Source organism: Syngnathus acus, chromosome 5, assembly GCF_901709675.1.
Source record: "Syngnathus acus chromosome 5, fSynAcu1.2, whole genome shotgun sequence".
NCBI classification, from domain to species: domain Eukaryota; kingdom Metazoa; phylum Chordata; class Actinopteri; order Syngnathiformes; family Syngnathidae; genus Syngnathus; species Syngnathus acus.
In genome coordinates this window covers 11850523-11874538 of record NC_051091.1, presented here as the reverse complement: position 1 = coordinate 11874538, position 24016 = coordinate 11850523, and the positions used below count along the sequence as shown (strand labels likewise).

Sequence of the window (24016 nt, the reverse complement as noted above, 5' to 3'; positions counted from 1 at the left end):
ACTATATCCCCTCAGCTGTGCCTAGCGGCTTTACAGAGCCATTGCTGGAATAGTCAAAATGTTGCACTGCTTACTAGATGGTTGGAAGAATTATGTTTATATGCAGCATTACAATAAAAAAATATTTATTAAATTATGACCAGAATTTAGAACAAAATCCATGTATTCATAAATCATCAACCTCGCCACCGGGAAAAGTTCATTACAAACGCTTGGTAAAGAAAATTCAAGGTTCACGCCGAGTTTACGCCCTAACAACGTGGTATGCCAAACATGCATGGAAATCATGACCTTTCATTAAGTCCACTCGTAGTATGCCACGACTAAGCTCCATTAGCTCAGCATCCTGTTAATATGCACATTATTCCAACACTGCTAATAGGTTACTGCATATAGCATGCTTTTGCTTTTATCCCGTGGCCCATTATCTTCCATACACGGTATGGGAAATAAGCTTTGGCATACATTGCTTGTGGGTTTTGCTGCACGGTAATTGCATGGTAATCACTATGCATTCACAGCAGGCCCATAAACACAATCTGTTTATAGCACATATAATATATACAGCGAGTGAGGCTGCTTATGCTTGTGTGTCGACCCGTATTGTCCATTTGAATGCAGGTATGTGTCGCTGTTTTTTTTTTTTAAACGTACGATGTTTTCGTCGTGAAACTGTTTGCGGTCCACATTACGATAGTTTTACGACTGCATTAATCAAGAACAAGCAAGCTGCTTGAGTGGGAATTGAAGCATGCAGCTCTTTGCAAATGAATGTATTCTGTTGTGTTTACAGTCAGTCGCCTGACTTCCGTGCACGCAGCGCGATTTCGGGTCCCTACTCGGTGACACTCTGAGTGTATCTATCCCACGTTTGCTCTTTGCTCGCGTTTACATATCTCACATTTGTGTCAATAAATGATAACATTGTATTTGATTTTAGCAAGTTGGGCTTCAAACCGAATCGTGTCGTAGGTTAGTTATCGCAGCCTACTGTCCACAGGAAGTCCCAGTAAACTGTTTTCTGGGTTTGGTCACATATGATGAGCTACCATTATTGGTAACCTTTATTCTTGACTGATGAAAAGTGATACTAAAAACTTGTTGTTTTGTTTTCTCAGAGCAGATACAGCGGTGCAGATCGAGGCGTGAGGCTCTACAGTTCCCTGCCCATGCGCCCCAACCCCGACGCCAAGAGACTGCCATCCTCAGGGGTGAGTCTTGCCACATGCTGTATTTTGTTATAATAATAAGAGATTAGACAGTATGGTTTATTTGTGGACTAGGGATCCAGAAATGTCTTTGGATTCAAATGTGTTTCCACTCATAGATTCAATGTCATTCGAAATGTTAAACTATTTTCATTCTGGAGCGGATTGAGTCAATTTCTGCTTTACTTTTAAAACTAGTCATTTTGAGCAAATTTTCAGAATGTTCAATATTCTTTCAAGTCCAACAGTTTCAACAGAAAAATATTTGTTCAGCAGTTTTTGGAGAAAACGTTTCCTCTACTGGCATTTGTGTTAAATCAAATGGCCACCATTATGAGCCGCGATATGTTCAATATCGTAGGTCAATTTCTTTCTGACAGTTCAGGCTCTCTGAGGGAATTGTATTGTATGTTGTATTTTCATTTTCATTAGCCAGACTGAAATTAAATTGTTAAACTTTGTGAACTTTCACCAACGTGAACTTCCCCCATGCTCGGTAGGGTGCCCCGTTGGCCGCCACAAAGCTTCCGACAAAGCAGCCATCTCAACTTCTCTTTGGGTTTGTGTGGTGTCTGCCTGGTTGGCAGCTTTGTACAAGTGTGAAGCCAAAAGGCCACCAACTGTTATGTAGCCTTTTTTTTTTGCATGAAATATTTCATTCCAAAACCAATTGCACTGCAACTCACTGAAGTTTTAGTGATGCTGCACTTGCAGAAAATATTTTGACTTTGACAAAGTGCTGCAAGACTACTTTCGCTCTAAACACCACCACTGTCTTTAGGACATCTTTCAGTATTGCGTGCAAATCATAATTACCATCTAGCTTGCCTTGCTTTTATGTGACAAAGGAGAGACAATGGCGGCAACAATAGAGCAAAAAAGAGACAATTTAATTTCATCTGGCGTTGCAATTGTCGCCAGCGCTTCTTGAATTATCTGCCGGCTGCTTCGGGGAACGTGGGGGGCGGTGAGTCCATCAATGCAGATTGTTAGTGTCCACCTTTTTTTTTTTTTAATTACAGCTGAAATCCCATTGATGTTTCATGCCCTACATTATTTATGAATCCAGAAAGAGCGAGACTGCTTACAAAGCATTTCCACCTGCTCCATATCTAAAGCGAATACCGTTAGTCGTTCAGCCTGAGAGAGACGCTCGCAAATCACGGCGATGAGTTCTGTGTCAAAGGCATGCGTGATGTTGTAAAGATATATATCCACTCGCAGTGGATTCTCAAATCTTCAAAATCCGCATGCAAGTCCAAGTGCAAGAGTCGTTGCATAAAGCCAAACATGTTCAAAAAAATGTTGTTCAATGGTAAAGAGAATGTATTAGGCCTCCCTTCAGAATTACCAACATTGAATGGGCCAAAATTCAAACAATTACAATGTAGATTTTGGGACACATGCAAGTATATAAAAAAATCAACAATTTTCATAGGGAAATTAATTAATTAATATAAAATTGTTTGAAATTAAAATGTTCCAATTTTTGGGAGAAGAAGCCAAGCAATTACAATGCTTTTCAAAGTGGGGGGAAAAAAATCAACCAAATTATGGGTGCAAAATATCTTCAAATGTTAAAACAAAATTTTGGGGGTGTATGTCTCAATGAAAATTTTCAACCAAAAAAAAAAAAAAGTAAAACAGGTACAAATAATCTAATTGCAATTATTTTCCCCCTCTTCCTATATTCCTGTTTTTTTTTAATGTCAAGGCACCTTTGTTTTCCCCCCAAATCAAATAATAGTCAACAATGAATCCCCTTTACATCAGTATTTCTCCTAGGAGCATGTATTTTGAAATAAAAAAAACTTGGAAGTCAACCAAGCAACCTCCCAGAATGTCTCCTGCTTGACATTGGAGGTTAGTGTACGCCTTTTATGGCCTGTCCTCAGCAAAGTATCAGCTTGCATGGCGTCTGCATGAGGAGCAATGCAAAGCACTTAACATGCAGAAGGAAAAGCAGACGTTTTTCCATTGCACTTATCAGGCGCTGTAGCGAGAGAGAGCCTGTGTCAAGGTGGACAAGCCGCCCCCTCTCCGTCCCTCTTCCTTCCCCTTTTGTAATCCTCTGATCTGGATCTGTGTCCTCAAGCACCAGCGCTAACACCAGCCGCCACCAGTTCAGTTAAAAGTGGGCCGGGCGCTTCCGCTGCAGCCGCCTACTTCGTTTCGAAAACCTCCATCTCCAACACCTCCTCATTTCCTGTCAAGGTGGGTGAAACCAAACCTCACCCACCGAGTGCAGATGCTTGACCTCGATACTTGCTTGTAAGAACAAATTTCAGCGGAGTTTAATTTGTGTTAAATACAGGGGAACCTTCCGGGGATCTTTTCCGGGATGCTGGTCTAATTTAATTTCAAACATTTGTATTTTTCATTGCAAGTAGTGCAATTTGTACGGGCACATTTCTAAGAATAAATACATGTTTCCTACTGTCACAAAGTTGTATTGCAGTACGACCGTATATAATTCATTCCACTGATACTAGTTAAGCCGCATTTTACATGGCTAGGTTTTAAATATATTACTTAGCAGTGATGAAAAGCAAAGTTGGACAAGTTTGTTTTCGTAGCTGTGTCGTAAAAAACAACAACTTTGTACACAGGTTTATTTTGTTTGGGCTTTACACACATTTGATCCACAGGGGTGAAAGTTCACAATGTGCTGTAGCGATAAGACGACGGGATCATCTAAGGATTGCTTTTCTTGCATTGGATCCCACGTATTCCTCTCGCTTGCTGTCTCTTTCCGAGTTGATTTGGAGCCTTGCATAGTCAATTATGTCGAGAGAGAGAAAGACAGTTGGGGTACCGTATTCCATATTTTGGTGGGATATTAATATTGCATGAGAGCTGTTCTGTAGCGAATAGCTAAGAGAGTGAACCTATTAAGGAGGCAGGAAAGATGTGACACGCGCACACACACAGCCACACACACCCACGCACACACTGTAAGTACATTCCTCCATAAGCAGGTTGTTTTAATTAATGTATTTCAGATTATAATAGAACCTGCCTCAATTTTCATTTTGCTCGGCCAGCTCGGCTGAGTGATGCAGCGCTTATATTGTGTTAAGAATGAAGTATTTCACACAGTCGACTGTATAAACAAACAAAGGAAGAAAAAAAAGACATTCCACCCAAAGAAACTGTCCTAGATATGATTGTGATGCATCAAAGCGGGAACAATGGCATGACAGGATCTTTATTTTCCCTTGGTGATGCATACGACAGACTATTTGGTGTACTAAGTGGCACTGATGCCGGATGGTCAGTGATTGACGGCTCATTTCAGGCCAACGAAGATTGTCGAGAAGCATGTAATTGTAATTAAACACTTTTTCCCAGAATACCAATACAAAAAACATAACCCCAAAGATTATATTTCCCCTCTGCACCAAACACCGAAAATCTGTTCGTTTACGCTCTTTCCCCATCGCACAGCCGCCTTATAACCAGATGGGGGAAGAAAAAAAAAAAACAGAACCATGGCCTAAAGTCGACACAGTCAGTTAGCCCCAGCACTCGGGGGGCTGCACGCTGTGCTCGGACATTGAACAAGTGCCTGGTGACCTCACAGCACCAGCTGGGCCTTGAAGACTTATTTAAACGTTCAATTCTCTGTGGCGGTATCATCGGCCATGCTGCAAATAGGGCCCTGCAAAAAAAAATGTATGGGTGAAGCCAATGAGCATAAAGGATGGCGGGAGGGAGGAGGAGCAGAAAGGAACACACACACATACATGCACAAACATTCCCTGCCATATAAATGTAGTTGGCTCTCTCTGAAATTCAAATGGCAAGAAGGCAGGGGTGGGGGGGGTGGGGGCAGAGCCAAAGATGATGAAAAAGGAGAAAAGAAACCTCTGGCTTAGAAGGGGAGGGGCCTTCCCCAGAAAAAGAAAAGCTGCCATCTATGTATTAGTGCTCTGTAAATATTACATGAGCTCTGCATTCGCTCACTTGTTTGGCATTACTTCCAATGGATGGCTATATTATTTTAGAAACCATGCCTTGTTTATGGAGAGGCATGACCTACTTCCACTTTCTCTCTCTCCCTCTCTCTCTCTCTCTCTCTCTCTCTCTCTCTCTGTGAAGTGCTTTCTCTTCCTCTCGTCTCCAATCTGCAAAAACCCGCGCCGCTCGTCCCCGCAGAACAATTACAAGGCAGCGAGACTCAAATGGAGATGTTTGTACAAAACAACATGTGTATAATTACGCTTTAATGAGCTCTTGTCAGGGCCGGCGTGCGCAATTACTTTGGTAATAGAATATTCCGGCTGGATGTGAGCGTGGCAGTGATGGAGAGAACATTAAATGTATCCTGAATGTCAGATTGGATTCTGTTGACAGAACTGGATGCAACATTTAGAGTTTAAAAACGTAACTGAAAATAATTCATGCTATTTGGAATATTCTGACCCGATCAAGCCCATTTTGATTTTATTCTGAATGGGGGGTGGCGTCCATTAGAACAGTCCATCCGATCATAATTTTAATCCAAACTCTGATTGGATTGAAAGAATATTTTAACACTGGGAGTGCCGCCATTTTGTCACATACGCACAAAACTGTAAAGCAATGCAAATGAAATACTGAGCTGGGTACTGCGCACAAAATTCAGTTTATTAGACTTGCTTCAAAGGCAAATTCAATGATGGCTTAAGACCTCGACGCAACACTGGACATTTAAACGAATGACAAATAACCCAACAGACATTAATTTATTCCAGTTTACACAAGCCATAAAACAACATTCAGCATTTTACTTTGACACTCGACAAGCGAATAAAGTGACCCTAGTTGTGCGGAAAGCACACATGAATAATGGACCTCCGAGCTGAAATTCCACCCGTGACTGTGACTTATCATTTCAATTTCTCTAGCTTGCACTCACGTGATGACTTGAGCCCATGTTTCATTAAATCCATCCAATCCACTTGCATATATCATCACACCGGGCGCACAATGGGAACCTTTCAAGGGTCCCCAGCCCCCTCCCCTTTCCCCAGAGGATGCCGACAAAGCCCCCCCCCCCTCCCCGCGCTTCTCCCTTCCCCAGTGAAGTCGACTAATTCAGCCAGAGTCCCCCTCATCATTTTTTTGTTTGACTGTGTGCGGATCACGGTGCAATCAAGTCGAAATGAAACCAAAGCAGAATAAGAAAAGAGTCACATTTCTTTCCACTCTCACGTTCTCAAGGTCTAGTGAAGTAAAATAATTTATCTTCAGGATGAAAGAGCACAAAGGTAGAAAGAAATGGAATTCTGGGAATAAATGAGGGCAGCTCACATTCAATAAGTACACTTGTTTGTATGTCTCACGGTTTCTCTGCTATACTAGAATAGTGAACATTGATGGCTATGTTATAAATTGGTTATGTGGAAAAAAATGGAATTTGAGAACTTTTACGTACGTGTTGCCAACTATTGGTGCTCAGCAGCAGTTTATCATTAAGCTAATCTGTATTTTCTAAGGCAAACGTACCAGAGTTTTTTTTAATGGAAAGAGGGTGAAGGAGAAGGTGAGCATCAGGAGTGTCATAGCATATTATCAGCAATGCATTAGCTTTGTTTTCAATATGTTAACAGCGGAACAATGGTGCAATTGTGCAACCATGGGAAACCCTACACCATACCCGGCCCAGTTTTTTTTTTTTTGGGGGGGGGGTCATGTGCACACGAAAGCGTCAACTTCTCCATCAAAACAATGTTGGCTGGCCTCCTCTGATTTTCTAAATATACCCCCAGCAGCCTCCAGATCACCTCGACGGCTCTGTAACCTGCCTCATTATGTCAAGGCATCATTTGAAAGCCCCCTCGGCGTGATGGACAAGACCATAAGGCCTGGCAATAAAGCTAAGACGAATGTTACATCTTAACACTGATAGAGGCAATTAAGTCCATCATAAGCAAGACGGGGGATGCGTCTTCTCAGGGGAGCCGTTCACTCGCTTGCCTTCGTTTCATTTCTCCTCTCAGCTCGCTGCTGACAGTCCATTACAAATGGGGCTCATGTCTTCTATTTATTGTTTGAGGTCCTGTTTGTTTGGGTCTCCCTCCCTGCTTTCTTATTTTTCCTCCCTTTTGTTGCCATATGACACGTTAGAAGCCTGTTTTATTGAATGTATTTTATTTACTAAGTCAAAAATCTGAAACTTGTAAAGAAAACCAATGATTTTACATTATTGACCAATTTCTGTTGCTTTGTGTCATTTTGGTCAAGTAAAAAAAAAAGAAAGAGAAAAAATGATCTTGTTTGTATTATTAAATTAATGGTGGCGTTTTACTAGTCGAGTCAAATTATTATTTAAAAAAATTTAATTGTTCATTTTAAATACTAATATTAAATAATAATTGAATATTTTTAATATTATTATTATTATTCCTTCCATTTTTTATGTAGAAAAATCGGATGTGTTTGTATGATATTATTTTGTAGTTCTTTTATTTTTCAACTGTTTTATTTACTCAAAGAAGCAATTTATTGTATATACATTCACTTGGATGTTTAAAAAAGCATATATGCAATTAAACATCATGTTTTTTTTCTAGTTTCAAACTAATGAATACCATATTTCTGTGCGCTCTGTCGGACCTGTGGGTGTGGTTTTGGCTCTGGGAAAAAAATAAATATCATAGGAAGTGTTATCTTCATCTGGCAGGGATCAGCGTTGTGTATTATTAGTCAGGTCCTATTACACAAACTGTGCGGTGGTGTTTGCAGAGAATATATCACTCTGAACATGCACATAAGACACACACATACACACACACACGCGCGCACATAGAGGTAAAATGCAGCAGCGGATATATTCACAAAGGCAATCCATATCTACTGTGCAGTGCACCATCCCCCATTACTCTCTCTGTTTGGTTATGCATGCATTTGTGGATGTGCATGAGTGTGTATGTGTGTGCAGCCAGTCAACGTGAATGCTCTCATGACCGTAGCCCTGACACAGGTATTTGGACTGTACTGCGTTTGGGGGTGAGGTGGGGTACACATGCAATTTCTAGCAAGAAATTACACTTTGCTTTTCAAATGACAATTCCGGTTGTCTGTGTTGTTTTCTCAACTCTTACATCTTGCCTGCCTCCAGCTCGGCAAACATGAAAGAAATATGTCGCCATAGTTGGTTTTCTCTCTCATCATTATTACTTCTCTAAAACTTACTGCATTACATTGCTAGCAATTTGGCCATGTTATCATTTTACCTCCTCTCGCGTATATTTGCACAGCTACTATGCAAAGCGGGTATCTGCGAAGTCGCTTGTTCACGGACTCGTTGAAAATGTCTTCACTGGAGCATTTCATCCATCCGTCTATCTATTCAGCCATCCATCCATCCATCCATCCTTCTCTGCGTGTCTGTTTTCTTCCCCTCCATTGTGTTGAACGCTGTGATTGATGACCTCTAAGACCGGGGAAGGCAAACACACAATGAAACGAGGAACTGTGCCATTCGCTCTTTGCCGTGCGTCAACAGGTTCACAGTGAGTACATCGGGGTGACTGGAGAAACAAAATCTGATCTATAGGTTAAGGATTTGGGAGAGACACATGTTGCTCCATAAATCCATTTAAAATACGGTAATGTTTTTTTAAACCCAAGAAACGGGAATAAACTTTGAAATATGTTTTCTAAGAAAAACTGGGGATGCCTCCCATCATAAACAAAATCAAATAAAAGAAAAACAAAATGAATAATTTTTTTTAATTGACAACTATTATTTTATTCTTGTAAGATTGTGACTATATTATGTTTTTTGGAACAATACCCAGTTTGAAATTTTTTTTCTTCATATTACGGCATTTTTCCCCATACACGAGTGCTTCCCCCAATGTAAAATGTATTTTTCTCTGACGCAGCCATTTTGTTTTATTAAATCTCTAAATCTTTTTTTTTTTAAGTGTTAATGTTGAGCATGTGGAAATAAGAGAATAAGTCATTACCCACATTGACGTCAGACTATTAAATTCAATTTAGCCGTGGGTAAACATGACTAACCTGCGAGTATGCAGAGCTTTCATTCCACGCAGAGATCTCGACTGTATCCGCACTGTAACATAATTATAGCCCACTTTGCCCAAATGACCGCTTTGTGACCACAGAGAGCCAGGCACATTTTTTGGACCCCTCAATGTAGATATTGTGTGTTATTCTGCCCTCTGTGACTCCACTTTGCTCTTTGCCGTGCTGTATAATTATTTGCTCCCTTTTTTTTGCATTACGCATCGAGCGCAGATTCGCAGGTGTGAAAATAGGCCATTCACAGACACTGTCGGCTCCATGGCCGCACGTTAAGGACGCAGTGTGAAGTCGTTTTTCGAGAGCAACAAAGGAAGTGATTTCACCTTTTTTTTTTTTACCCCTCAGCAACCTGATGCAAAATGTAATGATTGTTCTCGACGCCAACTAACGGCGCTCTCGGAATGAAACCATTTGCTGTTCAAAGAAGCCTTCCATCACGGGGCCAATGATAACATGGAAATGGAATTGGGGATTTCATTTGAATAATGTCGCGAGAAAGTGGACTGCTTGTTTGTGGCTCTCACTGCCTTTGAAATTATTCCGTGCAAACAAATCACCTTTAAGTTAGGCCCATTATTCTGAGTTTGTTTGTCTCAAAAAATGTACTTTTCTGGAAAATAATTAGTTTTTTCCTCATTGGATTCATTGGATGTAGCCTTAACGGCAATATTGCAATATTACGATATTAATATTGCCACAATATTGCCGTCATGTTACGATATTATAAGCAGCACATCTCCGTGAAAATATATTACTTTTCAGTTGAACGTAGCATTGTGAACTACATGATACTTTGAACCAATAAGAACACATGAAAATAAAAGGACTGGCCAATCCTATTCATTTTATGTGCAAGAAGCACAATATTGTGCTTCTTACTCCAATATCATAAGGTTTTTGTTTTTTTACGATAATGTGAGTTTTTATCCAATATCGTGAGCTTTGTTATATTGTCACCTTGAAGTTCATACCGTGCTAATATCGTATTGTGTGTTTGGGTATTGTGAGAATGATCACATTATCCTTCAAAAATAGTTTTTATCACCTGACAGGTAGAAAAAAAAAACGAGGCCATCTTTGTCTTTTTAATATGATAGCTTCATTCTTGTATGACATTGCCATTTTGGATTATTTTCCCAGGCTGTTAGCAAAGTGGCCTATTTGGCATTTTCTCACAAGAGCACAACGTCCTCCCAACCTTTCCCAACATGCCTTCGAGCCAAAAAAATGTGTGAGCGAGCCTGAAATAATTTTTGCACTTTGCCATACGGTTGACAAAAGGCCAATGGTGCTGATTCACAGTGCCCGATCAAACATAAGCGAGCTTTTAGGTCTTACAGAGAAGACAGAGGTGCACCCCTGAGCTAAATGAAAAAGCAGCGAGTGGGTGAATGTTTAAGTGGGTGAGCTGTGGCAACGGAGAGCACATGAAAGTGGCCAGGGTGCCTGCGGTTTATTTGCTTGTTGCGCGATTAACAGCGAGGTCGCAGCCAGAGGCCCGCAGCTTGAAAGACAGACGCAGCAACACAACGCAGACATTGGACCAGATGTCCGTCCTTGTGTCTGTGTCACACTTTTTGGCAGCCGCCACTTACAAGGAAGCAAAGCGCAACGTCCGTGAAGCCTTGAGATAAAATACAGCTGCTACTGTTGTCTTAAGAGTGTGTCGTGTTTTACTCAACCGCCAACACTTGTGTCGGCATTTTTGGCAAATAATAAAAGTAAATACTGTCTTTAAGATGTCAAGCCATTAGGGCTGAAAATAATGATTCAATTAACGATCGATTAATCGATGAATCGGATCAAAACCATGTTAATTTTCATTGCTTTATGCAAAAATGGGAAACTAATATTCAGTTACTGCTTTTGTTCAGAATGTGTCAGAAAAAGGGCAAAAATGTTAAAAAGAAAAATGTCTGCCAATGTTTTATCTTGGTTCATCACAAAGATAATAATTCTGCTTACATTGAGGACTCCAGAAATAGCAGCATACTAGAAACTATTGTAATTGTTTCAAGAAAAAAAAAGACCCCACAGAATGAAAATATTTTTTTTATTGGTCTGTATTTTTCCTGTTACAGCAATAAGACTCGAGTTGTATTTTCCCAAGAAAATTCATAGGAATTAAATATTTTTTTATCTAAAAAGCAGTCAAATACAAACTATATAATGTTGTGACATGAAAAAAAAATGTTTGTAGTGTGCTCAAAGCAACTTCAAATCATGTATTAAATGAAGCTGAAGTGCTAAAACACTGCAAGAGGAGTGAAACGCTATTTGACAGCTTATTTGACAGCCTGTTATGCCTTTGTCACTTTGTAAGTCGTGCACACACAGACACACACACACACACACACACACACACACACACACACACACACACACACACACACACACACACACACACACACAGTTTGAAGCTTGAGGCACGCTGAGGGGAAAAGTGTGAGTTACACAAGCTTTGACAAGGCCTAATTACGCGTGTCTCTAATGAACTGTAATTACTGGCACACACCAGAGCGCAGAGGTCCGTAAGCCGACGACTTGTAGTCATTAGGCTGCTGCGTCGCCGTGGTTTCTCCGCAGACTGACTGGGGAGCTGTTTGCCTCTCTTCAGCCTCCCGCTTGTCTAATTGTTTCCTCCTCTCGTTGCAGTTTGATGGTGACAACATGTACATGAATGAAAACAGCCATGAGTTCCTCCCGCCCGGCCAGGTGAGTTTCTGCGTATCTCGCCTTGTGTGTTGAGTGGAAGATTGGTGTCAAGGAAGTATGTGGAGCTGATACGTTTTGACAGTGCGATAAAGATCTTTGCAGGTCTGGGATTAGTTGAATTTAGCCCAGATTGGTCTTGGCCACATATTTACCGTTTTTTTCCGTGTATAATGCGCCCCCATGTATAATACGCACCCTAACAATGGCATGTTGATGCTGGAAAAAAGCCTGTACCCATGTATAATACGCACCCAATTTCTTTTTTTTTTTCTTTTTTTTTTTTTTAAGTCCCAATGATCGTCACACACGCAGGGAGGCAATGGGTCCCATTTTTATAGTCTTTGGTATGGTCTTAACTAGGCTGGATGTATTTTTTTTTGTTGGCGTTGATTTCTCCGACTGCCCATAAAGGCACCACCGCGATCAGATGAAAAGAGAGGAAAGTGACGTGCGGACATGTGAAAAAGGCGGCTCTGTATGGGAGAGACGTTGAAGAGGAATAAAAACACCCTTGGAAACCAAAACTTGCCCCTCGTCGTGACTCGGAGCCGCAACAAATGTTTCGGATTTGTGTAGGGTACATTGTGACAGCAAACGAGCAGGTGATCGAGCAAGCGTCTGATACGAGAGCATTGCGTTCGTATGGAGCGTGTTTGAAGTGAACAGCAGAGACGAAAGGAACAAGGCAAAGTGTTGTGAAATAAAATATTACCTGTAATACGCATTTGTTATTTGCTGATTGTATTAAACTATCACATTCATTGTCAGTCAAGAAGAGAAGAGGACTATTATCCCTTCTTTGACGAAATGACCAGAGCACAGTACAAACACACTATTGTTCTTTCGGTATTTATTCAACCCACATTCTTTCACAACACAAGAAGAGAACAATACATAAATCAATACTCGTACCAGTACCATGATTTTCTTAAAAAAAAAATTAAAAAAAAATAAATAAAATTTAAAAAAAAAAATTTAAATAAAATTGTACCCATGTATAATGCGCACCCCAGATTTTAGGACAATAAATTAGTTAAATTTTGCGTATTATACACGGAAAAAAACGGTATGTTTTTGCTGTTGCATATTTTCCAAATCAAATCATCTGTAAGTCATCTGTACTCAAAACACATTGCAACATATATAAATACAATGAATCTGCTCCAGCCCTACAAAAAACATTTTTGTGATGTTTTTATTATAATGGGAAACTCAGCACTCTACCTTATTGTACTTTATGAAAACATACCATAGTTACATAATAAACACAATATTGGATATCACTTTTTTTCAGACCGATATATTACAGATAATGTATCCCTTGTAGCCTACTTTTGATTTATAAAATTTCATCAAAGTAACAAAAAATGTGGCTTTTTCTAATATAGATTATGATTCCCCATAGTGCCGCAATATCGTGCACTTACTCAATATCCGAAATCATTTTTGCCTTAACTTAAGGCCCTTAAGTATCAGGGCTGCTATCGGCAGCCTCCTCGAGTACCCCGATACCGTAAATTTAGGCCAGTATCAGCCCGATACCTGGTATTGGTACCTGCCCTTCATAATGTCCCATCACTGATAAGATATTTTTAGAACAGGCTACTACTTCTGTCCTTGCAGACGACCCAATACCTATTGGCACTATACTATATTTGTTTGACAACCTCATTTCAATAGACAAAAAAACTGAATTCGAGTGGCAGCCATGGAGATAACTCTGACTTTGACGTTCACTTCGTCTGAATTGTTTAGTCATCATGAATCACGGCTTCACTTTTGAGTGATTTGGACCTTATTGTAGTGGCAAGTAGAATGGAGTGTGTGTGTGTGGGGGGGGGGGGGGGGGGGTTATGTGCATGGCAACCCTGCCCGGCTTGAATCTCTGCAGCGGCACAGCTGGTCCCGAACAACTGGGTGAGCATATGGTTGTGTTTGGACAGGCAGATTTGTCAGAGTTTGGGAAATAAGCCCATCTGACATCCACGGGGGAGTTGGGAATTTGTCTCTGTCAATTGTAATTACCGCAGCCGACTCACGGCCCACACTAGTTTTATGTTTCTGTTGAATTTACTGCTTTTTACACTGGTTAATTTCTTAATGCGCCACTTTATTAAAAGTGTGGCTCTGTGCCCAGAATGAGACAAGAGAGTGGATCGTGTGGCTATTTTTTTATTTGCATATGATTTATGAAGTCAATTGGGAAGATCTCTGCCATTAAATCGACGGATGTCAGACAGTGATTTTGAACGCAGTTATCTGTCACATTTTCCCAGCTGTCAAAGAACTCTTTAGATCCACAGCTTTTCTTAACAACTCCGAATTCAGCATCTTACAGCACTCGCCACTGAGTGATTACAAGATGTGCTGATGTGCACTCTGCGTTTTTGCCGTCTTACTGGAGAACAGATAAAAGCCTTGCAAATGTGGCGTAGATGATTGACAAGGCCAGAAAGACGGGCGGGGGTTCACCGAGCGAGTCAAATGGCGTGAAAGCGACGACTTCGCTTTGCCGTGTATGTTTACTCCCGGTGACCTTATGTTTGACATGCGCCTTGCTCTGCTTGCTACTTCACCAAGTCCTAGCCTTCTTCCATCTGACAGCTCCAGTCAGAGACAGAGTTAATTGCAAACAATCCCTGACGTGTAACCCATTTGGGTAGTGCGTAGATTTGTTTGCCTGTGTCAATTTGTGCTAACATGCTATTTCGGCTCATGTGAATACAGTTGTTTCTGTAACATAGGTTCATAATTGTGTACATGCTAGATGCTTTGGTTATTATTCTTTGCCACAATAAATAAATCAATGCAATCAGAATAGTTATAATTACAAAGGTAGTTTTTTATAATATGGTCCCATTTAACTTCGTCTTGTCTCCTTGTTCTCCATTAGCTCCATTCCAAATTGAAAAGTCTTAAAAAGTCTGCATGTGTGCATAAAAACATGACCATGCAGTGAAAGTTACTATACTGAGAGTTGATAGAGCAGTGAGGATATTTCTATAAGCTCCTTGAATTCTTGACAAAAACACTACTGCGTGCACAACAACAGTATTCTCGACATGCTCCGGCTTAAAAAAACAAAACAAAAATAAACAACAAAAAACGAAATTGTATCGCCTAAAGCTCACTTTTCTGTTCTTGCTGCTTTTTCTTCTTCTAGTTCTTTGACTCCCCCTCATTTGCTCTTTTTCCTTGCTAGTTGCTCTCTTTCTCCTTCACACCTCATTGCATTGAAATGCATTTGGGTCAGCAGCTCGGCATGCACACTGTGTAGAAAGTGAATGCGAATATGTTCTTTTGCACAGGATGTTCAAAGCTGCACCCCATCGTGTGAATCTGGCAACGCCTTTCTTTTGTTGTTTATATATAGTGGAAATCTTTAGAATGGGTGTCACCATTATAAATGTATTAAAAAATAATGAGAAATATTTTAACCCCTAAAAAATCTCATTTTTTCCCATGAAAACGAAGAAGTAAACCAGAATAGATTGTGTGAATAGATGTGATTGCTTACTTGCTTGCTTGCTTGCTTGCTTGCTTGCTTGCTTGATTGATTGATTGATTGATTGATTGATTTTAGATGGATGGATGGAACATATCTGTAGCTTTTTGGTCAGTCACCAAACTGGAGCCCCCCCTTCATCCTATATCTATGAGTGCCAAGTTGAAAGTACAAATGGACGGAGATTGCATCATTCTGTTCATTCTATAGAGGGACTTTCCTCAAGTTCATTCCCTCTCATGGGCATGAGGTGACACAGATTCATGGATTCCGTTCTTTGTCTTTCCGCTGCGATCATTCATCGTCTCCAGACAAGCAGGAAAACACCAACCCTGCCCCCAACTCCTCAAACATAAAAACCTCATCGTTGACGCTTTAATATGAGCAATGAATTTGGAGTGCCTCTTTTGCCCTCCTTGCGAGACCTTCGTCTGAAGTGGGATTTCACTTGCTGATTGTGAGCGGAACAGCAGGCGCATTCAAAGGTTGCTTTCTCACGGCATCGCGGGCCAACTGGAGAAAAAACTTCATTGGCACTTTACCTTGACGATTCTTCGCTTTGATGTCGTCGTTTAACAAGACCGCCGTTTGAGAGGAATATGTCATAAGGGTTGGGGAGGGGGGATGTGGATGAGCAAATGGAAGGGAGGAGAGGTTGAGAGTTGGATGAACAGCACGGGGGAATAATTCCGCTAATGGAGTGACTGTTTGGATATTCAGCTGAAGTAGGAATCGGAGATTATGATCTTGCAATTAGTGTAACAAGGTTTTATTGATTGGCTGCCGCTGTTGCGTTTCTGCAGCCAAAAAAACGCCGCCGCCGCCGCATGTGGTTTTAGCATGCACTACATGTGGCGTGTTTAGCTCAGCCAGCCAGCCTCACTAGTACGGAGCTACCATCCGGCTCGCGGCATCAAAGCCAGAACATTATGGATTGCCGAGTTGAAAGAACCACATTTGCATATTTCTTTCACTTTTAAGTGAATGCGTTGCCCTCCAAGTAAAACAGGTACAAAAAAGGAAACATCTGCTGGTGAATGATTGGATTTATGTTTTAGTGGCTCGTTTGCTGATTTGTCTTTAATTACTGCGACAGCAAGCAGATGTTGCAACTCACAGCGATGCTTTCATGGATAATAAAAGAGCCGCTAAGCAATCATTTTGGTCATATATCCATATTATGGTCATATAGTAACAGTGGATGACCGAGCCTAACTGCAAATAACTGACGCTCTATGCAATCATCACAAAACACTTGAATACTTCCTCAAACATGTACTATAAATACCAACGGTGTTTTCCACTACTTGGCCGGCTCAATCAAAATAGGATTGATCACATAAACTATTGATGGCTCAGTGCAAAAAACTAATCAGAGCAACACAATCTGTACTGATGTACTGCACCAGTGGTTTAATAATTAATTGTGATTTAATAAGCAGCAGCACGGTGGTCAAGTGGGTAGCACGCCTGCTTCACAGTTAAGCAGTTCTAAGTTTGGATCTCAGCTCAGGACTCAAAAGAGCAAATAGCAGGCCTTGTGATGCGAGTGCTGTGTCTGTCCAATAGGATGCGAGGGCCTACACAAACACATTAAGGTTGCCATTAGTTTCATCTCATCACGAGGGCGCTGAGGGGAGAGTAAGAGAAAAAGGCCTTACACAAATATATGTATGGTGTATGGTCTTTTTTTTTTTTTTTTTAAGAGAGCTCTTAAATGGACATGATTCATTGAAAGGTTGCCGGTGAATGACTGCACCGAGGCCACGGAGAGAAAGCAAAAAACGAGAGTGAGAGAAAACGCTTTCCATCTCTCTGCCACCGCCGCCACAAATATGCCTGCGCATCTTTTTGCTTTGTCTCCGTGTCCCTGCATTGTCAGCACGCGGGCTATAGAAATATTTTGGCAGACTGCCGCTTGTTTTCATTTTCACAAAAGATGTATCGGGGGGGTGCGGAGGGGAGGGAAGGTGCAGTCGGTGGGAAACGGTGTGGAGACATCGCGTCAAGTCAGGCGGACGTTTGCGGGATGGAAATTGCTTGTGGGGAGGAGGAAAAATGAAAACCAGTAGATGGGGAGCTACCAGATCAATGTGCAGATGAGGTGAGTCAGGTGAAGGGAGGAATTGAAGTGAGGAATCAATGAAAAAAAGACCGGGGCAACCACTCCAGACCCCGCCCCCCTTCCTACCTAAACAGCGAAAGGAAGCTGTAAATCAACCTAATGTGGCCGAGCTGTAATTCAGACCAGCAGGGCCCACACGTCGGCGTAGGGCGCCGAACGGCGGGAGTTAGCAAAACCCCAGCGCTTTAATCAGCACACCGATCCAAAGATACCAGAACCCCCCTGCCCCAATCACTTTGCTTCCTGTCAGTCACACACGGCTGAAGCCGGACTAATTCCGGCACGTCGACGTCTCCAGACGTCCGCGAGTTTTTGGGGGATTCTGGCCGCCTGCCAACGAGAATATTACTCATCTTGACTGAAAAGGTTGGAATGGGACTTTAATTCAGAACATGAAGGCCCAAATGTGATAGATTTGTTAAAGGTTGCACATAAAAGAGTTCAGGGATCATGTTCGACAATGGCTCATCAGAAACATATGGTGGGAAGAGGAGACACGCACGAGGGGGGGAGGGAGGGAAACCTTAACCGACTCTGCGAGGGCAGAAAAAGTGTGAGAAACAAGTCATTGTGCCTTATCTTCTAAATCCGAAATTGCTGGGAAATTCTGAGGATGAAAATGACGCATCCAATTGATTTTGAAAGTCAGGAGAGGAAAAAATAAAGAGGGAAGAATCTGAAGCTGTGTTGACCAATATTCTAAGATTCTGTAGGATCTGACAACCGGAAATAAAATCTTCTCAAGGGTAATTTTATAAGAACATCTCACTAAAAGTTGTATTAATTCCTTACATTAATAATTCAAACCATGATCCTTAAACACGTTAATATAATTTCAAACTCATCTTCCTAATGTGGATTATGAACAAATACACCAGAATATTTTTAAAAACTAATTTGGGTTTGTACTGCTGTAAAGTAGCTATTCTCTAAAATGTTGATTAATTTTTGAAATTTAAATTATGGGTTCTGTCACCCTTGGAACTGATTCTAATAATAATAATAATAGTATACATCTATTTATTTGACTCTATTATATATACCTCTATTTTCATTTTGCCCGACACTTCACAAATTTAAATTGAGCTTTTAGAAGAGAAAGTGAAAAGGTTGGTATCAATTTCGATATCAATCTTCACGTCCTTAGCAATGATGAGCGTCGCTGTGCCAAACGGCGCAAACAGCGGAGTTCATTGACGCCAGCGGCGAGCCGTCCCGTCCGCTCGCCGCCAGCCTCGCGGCCAACAATGACAACCAAGAGCACAAGGGCACAGATGTTAGCGTCCTGTTGGCACCAGCTCTGCCAGTCTCTCATGGACTCTCCATCCCTGGAGGAGGGTGGGGGCACGACGACACTTAAGCACACAGTGACACCAACAAAGCAGGCAAAAGTTAAATGTTTAAAGTAGAAAAATCAGACATATGTATGAAATGTGCACAAAAAGCCTTTCAATGGCTATTACGCTCACAGGAATGAACGGAGGATTTAACACCCCTCCGTTTGTTTAAAGCATAGTTATTTGTGGGTGACAGGATCCTAACAATTCTGCGAATAATGCCGATTTGTCTGCGTGACTGCACCATCAGCGCTCCTTTTGTTATTCCCTACATTGTTCCACTCACTCAGTCCAAACGCTGCAGGCTTTTTTTTTTTTTTTTTGGGTACATTTTTTGTATTCTCCATTTACCTTTTCTTGCAACAATAATTTGTTTTGTCGTGCGCTCACAGTAGCGCCATTGTGCGCATGCTAATAGCCAGTTAGGCTGTGGGAGGAAGAAAAAGCAAGATGAGTGAACTCGCTTTAAAAGAGAGCGGCGGTGATTTTTATTATTTTATTTGCGTTGTATGTTTGAGCGCCTGCTGTGGAGAGAAGATAGTCGCCAACAAGTTAAAGAAATGGAAGAGGAGTAAAAGGGGGAATAAAATTGTACGCCGGCCAATGTAATCCTAAATGCGCCCTGTCAGGCAGCGACTGTGATTATGCTCCTCATTTGAAACATCCACTTCCTTCCTGTGCCTGCCCGCTAAACACACAGTAGCCTTAACATGACCGTCACTCTGCAGCACGGAGCTGGTTTGCGCTTTGTTTTTATCAGCGTTAAGCTTAAAAATGGGAACATTCTCCCATAATCGATCCAAAACACGTTCCAATCAAAGGTTTTATCCTTTTAACGCTGAATCAGGGTCAAAATTGTATCCTGTATTCTCTTTTTAAGGCTCTTTTCCAGTGATGGAGGTCAGGACACAAGCTCTGTCTCCAGGTTTGGGCACACAACAGGTTTTGCGCTACACTTTACATTGGAGAAAATAAAGTACCCTTCATTACCTCTGTTAGGAGTGTGACAGATCTGCCTTAACACTAGTATGCACTTTTCTGCCTATTGAAAGGCTTGGTCACACTGCTGAATTACACTTCAAACTCCACTCATGCTGCCATTACCTCTGACGCTACGCTGCAAGCTTCCAAAGAGGCAAGCAGACAAAGTCGGGCACTCTTTATCTCATCTTTTTTCCCGCCGTTTATTTACAAATGGTCTTGTTTATAGTGTTGCTAGAGTCCCACTTTACATGGAACACAGAGAGGCCCATTCTACAACACCATCCATCTCTGTTCGCTGTCAAGTTGGGCTTAATTAAAACCAGAGCTGATCTTGTGCCACACGATCATGTCAGAGGCACTACAAAGAACATTTTGGCAGGAGTGCAGCAAAGACTGACGAGTGCCAGGCATCTGCTTACAGCTACCCTATACCTTGCTTGTCCCGCTTGGTGCCTGATCTACACGGTAATGGCGCTATCTCGCCAACGCTGACCACAGAAGACATGATGAGTGGTTTCATAAAATGGAGCAGGGAAGGCAATAATGGTGCAAAAGTCCAAGTATGCAGATGTCCACGTTCACCTTTTTGCTTATTAACAAAAAAGAAATAGAGAAAGACAAACTTGGGTAAATTATTCTGTTATCTGTTGACTTTAGATTCCGAAAACAAAACAGAAACCTTTTTATTTTCATATACCCACCGCCACCGATACTTTCGATCTTTTCTGTTTCCCTTCTGTCTTCGCTACGTCGTATCCTGTTCCCACCGCTTGTCTCACTTGTCAGACGGGGTTCACGGGGTCACCGCCATCTGATGGCGCGTCAAGGCCGATTAGCGTCAACTGCGTTTGCGCCATGTCATATTTCATTATGCGTCCAGCGAGTCAGAGCGGGACGGGTGTGATTTGATTGGATGACAGAAATGATATAATTTGTGTTTAACCTCGGGCGGTACCAGGCTCTGAGTGGCGTACTAATGCATGTTGCAAAAAGATGAGGGCGGGTCATCTCTTGCTCCGCCAGCAACTAATTCAAAGTGGCATGCGGCCGAGCGGAAGCCAAGCCAGGGCGATTGCCCAACATGTGTCTAGGTTACCAGAGAAGCCTTATCAAATAATAAACATTATTATTTAGCTTTAGTTTCATCCTTTCTCTTTTTTTCCATCCATCCATCCATCCATCCATCCATCCATCCATCCATCCATCCATCCATCCAGTTCAAGATGCTTTTGCTTGTTTCGACATGTAAATCTATTTTCAGCTTGATCTTCATCTATTATCACCGTAAATATAGCATGATAAAATTATTAGACGTTATAATCTCGTTTTGTCCTGGATGCTGATACGTGCAAGTGTTCTAACAATAATCTAATAAGAAAAAAAAAGTGCAGCTAATGAGCCATTAGCCACAGTCAATATCATCTCCAGAAGGCCTTGACTGCGCAGGAAAGGCTACAGAGGGAGGATTAGATGAGTGCCAAAATAAAAAGACAAGCTGGAGCGCTCCCCAATCAATGATATTTCCTCGCTCTGTCCCACGCCAACTGTCTCTTCATCTGTTTCCCTCTGACGGAAGGTGCGCTGCAATGCAACTGTTACGGTCCAGAGACGCGGCGCTTAATTAAAATGTTACTGCAGCTCCCACCGTGGAAGCCAAGTTCCCTATTCCCCAGTCAAATAATAACCCATATAATATAGAAGCTAACGATGTCGTAAAAATTGATTATATATTTTCATTGTCTATTAGGGAAAGCAAATTTTATGGTGGTATACTCAATTTGCAATACTGATTTTTTTTAAATATAAATGTCATTTGAGACTGTTTTATTCCTTTTTTTGTTTGTTTTACTTGTTTGTTTTTCGTTTCCTTACGTTTATGCTTTATAGATAACCTATCTAGAAACAGACAACATTGACCAAAGTCTTGAATCAAGTCATTCCACCAATATGGTGATTTTTATTTGATTCCATTTATTATAATTACCTTGCAAAATAAAAATAATAATATTCAGAGTACAGTACAGTACAGTACAGTGTGCGATTTCACATGCAAAAAACACATGCATGCACAATGGAGATGTATGACTGATTTATCAAGCCACAATCCAACTGGGGATGTCTTTGGCATATTTACATTTTATCATCGAGTCCAATGGATGAGACTTTGCAAGCAGGAAACTATCGCTGCTTTTGTGGATATACACTTAGAAAAATGACAAACAAAAAAGGTAGGTGAACACACTCCATGATCACTCAAAGATGGCACCCGTTGGAGCACAATGGCGAGGGACGCGCACAATGGCTTGGATGTTTACAGCGGACAATCCCATTTCCTTCCAACAATTATGAGGGACATTGAATCTCAGGAAATGTTGCTTTTCTCATCCATTAGACCAAACAATAACACAAGTGATCCCTAAAGGTTTGCACACACACACAAAAACATCTGTCTTCAAAGGACGGAGGCTGAAAACTCATGTCAGCCTATGTAGAGACTGGAAGTGATCACCTTGTTTCTTTCCCATTAAGTGTAAGGGAAGAGGATGAAATGTCCAATTAAAAGCCTGGCTCAAAGGATTTTAAATGGATTTCAATTCTGCTGAAAGCTACAACATTCTCTCTCGTGTGTGTAAAATGATGCAGCTGTTCTATGGCTGCTTTGCACGTGGATTTTTATTAGACGGCCAACGATGGCCATTTTTTTCACTTCTTGTTTGAGTACAGTATTGGATGTTGTATAATTTTTTTTATGCTTTTATTGGCCTATGAATTCATATTATACGGTATTGTTATATATTGAGAGATTCTAGTATGTGGGTTTGCAAAATATGGAACATTTAAAATTTAAACTATAGTTACGTTTGACATGTTTATTGTATTTTAAATGTGTATGAAATTTCAAAGTACAGTGGAACAGTTGAAACGGGCAAACAATGCGTTCACCTTGAAGAAAAATTACGACACAACTCTCTCTCTCTCGCTCTCGCTCTCTCGCTCTCTCTCTTTCTCTCTCTCGCTCACGCGCTCTCTCACTCTCTCTCTCTCTCTCTCAGCCATCTTCTTTTTCTCCTCCAAAAGTATCTGCCACCGAGATAAATGACCACTCTGCCGCCGAGCATGACAGCCTACACAAAGATGATATTGAATTGATTTGAGAAATGTTGCCGGACTGACTGTTTGATGTATGCCGCATGACGTGAATCATAAAAATTCTATTAAAAAACCCTTGAATGGCTGACACCGGAATATTATTTGTGATGATTAATTTGACACAGTCATTACAATGGGAGTCGTTTCAGCTGGAGATTGCTTTTTCGCTCCCTGTTGACTCCCCTGGCTATTTTTTCTCTCTGGGTGTCTTTGTGGAGCTGATTGGACACGGCGTGTTAGCGTTCAAGTATCGTTTGGGTTTTTGGGCACTTTGTTTTGTTTTGCGACAAATGATATGAAAGAAAATTTGAATTGAAAGCATTAGTAAAAGTTTTGGAGAAGTGTCGCCGTCTCAGGTGAAGGTGGATGGGGTCACGAAAGCCTGCGGAAAGAACAAATTGTTGACATACTGACAATCTGAGTGAATTTGAGTTCTTTTCCCCGCTTCTGATCAAAGTCAGCAAACGCCTGATTAGATTTCTCTCAAAGATTATCATCAGCAATTATCTAATCGCTAACAGTGATTTTTTTCCCCCCTGATCTACTTGAAAAACAATCACAGCGCACATGTGCTTATGTTTTGATATTTAGCAGCAAATCTTCATTAGTGTCATTTTTTTTTTTTTTTTGTGAGTGTGTTGGGTGTTTTTTTCTTGGGTTTTTTCTTGCACATTACTTTTGGTATGAGTTTCTGGTGTCTGGAGTCCATTTGGGATAATATGCATAAGGGTCATAGCTTGAGGTGCCGTTTATACTTTTCTTAACTGAAAACAGATGAAACCGGCTTTATTTTCATACCTTTGCGTAAAAACATGAAACACTCAAAAATAGGAATCTTTTAAAGTAACATTTCCATTTAAGAATGGTTTCCATTTAAGCAAGTCTGCTTCTCAGTTTGGATTAGGGATTTGGGGTTTGTATCTCATCTCCAGCTTTACCAGTGCTCCAGCTTCTT

At 41.1% G+C, this 24016-nt stretch overlaps 1 protein-coding gene across 3 annotated transcripts in view; it reads left to right on the top strand.

Annotated features, from left to right (window-relative positions):
- The window catches only part of tox2 (TOX high mobility group box family member 2), a 64153-nt gene that overhangs the window by 16374 nt on the left and 23763 nt on the right, over positions 1 to 24016 (top strand). For all 3 annotated transcript variants that reach the window (XM_037251275.1, XM_037251272.1, XM_037251274.1), the window contains exons 2-3: positions 1119 to 1211; positions 11901 to 11960. In XM_037251275.1, the coding sequence (XP_037107170.1) occupies positions 1119 to 1211; positions 11901 to 11960 (153 nt within the window). The remainder of the gene's footprint in view (positions 1 to 1118; positions 1212 to 11900; positions 11961 to 24016) is intronic.